The following is a 1,228-nucleotide window of genomic DNA, read 5'->3' as shown; positions in this document are numbered from 1 at the left end:
TGTCCTCACTGCCGTCTCCCTGGCTGCCTGCATGTCCTCACTGCCGTCTCCCCTCAAACCCATGAGGAAGTATCGTCTTACCGCAGCGGAGGAGGAGGAGCTGCTGGTTTCTTTCTTGGACACGGCAGCCTGATACATCGCCAGCCGCTCTTTCACCGACACCGGCTCGTCCTCCTGGTCCTCGGCGCTGGGGGCCCTGTCCTTGGGACGTCCTGATGTGGATCTACCTGCGCTGTCTGCAGCTACACAAACACAAAGAAATAACCCTCAACTTACTAAAATATTACATAATCACACTGATGTTCCATGACAAGGAAATAAACATACTATTCACTCAATGTAGTTGGTGACTTGACCTTTTCTGCCTTTTTCTGATCATAACTGTCATGATCAGAACAATCCCCACATCTTCATATTTGCTGTAGATGATACTTTATAGATAACATTGTAGATGTTTTAAGGCAAACAATCCGCAACAAATGTTGACAAGAAATCGAAGCAGAACTCTCATCAATCACAAAGCACTACTGTATGGTACCTCCTAATGCTCAGCACATCCCTGCGGATAGCCAATTAGAGAAGACAACATATTTTATATCTGACTTTTTTGCATTACAAAGCATCATTAGGCGACGAGAGAAAGCTCCATTAAGGCTGAACACACACCCACACCGGACCTTTTAACTCTTGGCATGTTCTCTCTCTCTCTCTGGGCAGCAACACCGTGGGATGATAAGACCCTAAATAGAAATGGTTCTTTCTCATTATGTGCTCACGTCGCAACCTTTAGACATTTTGAAATCCTCCTACTTTTCCCACCATAGATTAATACATATTTTCTCAACATGTATGTATACTAGCATGACCTTAGATCAAAGAAGAGGTCAACAGAAGTTCCTCCTCAAAACTGATTGAAAAGTCTTATAGCAGCTGCTTCTCAAATGCACATGGATCCAGCCTTGCTGCTGGAGAGCTTAGTAAGAGATTCAGTGCTTAGTGGTAAAGTACATGCTGTTCATGCATGGCTGTGCAAAGCAAGCGATCATAACACTTCTCTTAGCCCACTAATATTATATCTTTATCCAGTGGTGGAACATCCCTAACTACATTTACTCAAGTACTGTACTTAAGTACAAATTTGAGGTACTTGTACTTGAGTCTTTTCTTTTCATGTTACTTGCTACGTCTACTTCGCTACTTCGGAGGGAAATATTGTACTTTTTACTCC

The 1,228-nt window shown here is 43.2% G+C and overlaps 1 protein-coding gene across 3 annotated transcripts in view; it reads right to left on the bottom strand.

Moving 5' to 3' along the window:
• xirp2a (xin actin binding repeat containing 2a) overlaps positions 1-1,228 on the bottom strand; it is a 49,102-nt gene that overhangs the window by 19,762 nt on the left and 28,112 nt on the right. For all 3 annotated transcript variants that reach the window (XM_032506077.1, XM_032506076.1, XM_032506078.1), the window contains one exon: positions 82-242. In XM_032506077.1, coding sequence (XP_032361968.1) covers positions 82-242 — 161 coding nt within the window. The remainder of the gene's footprint in view (positions 1-81; positions 243-1,228) is intronic.

Source organism: Etheostoma spectabile, chromosome 24 (assembly GCF_008692095.1).
Source record: "Etheostoma spectabile isolate EspeVRDwgs_2016 chromosome 24, UIUC_Espe_1.0, whole genome shotgun sequence".
NCBI classification, from domain to species: Eukaryota; Metazoa; Chordata; class Actinopteri; order Perciformes; family Percidae; genus Etheostoma; species Etheostoma spectabile.
This window is presented reverse-complemented; position numbering and strand designations above follow the sequence as displayed.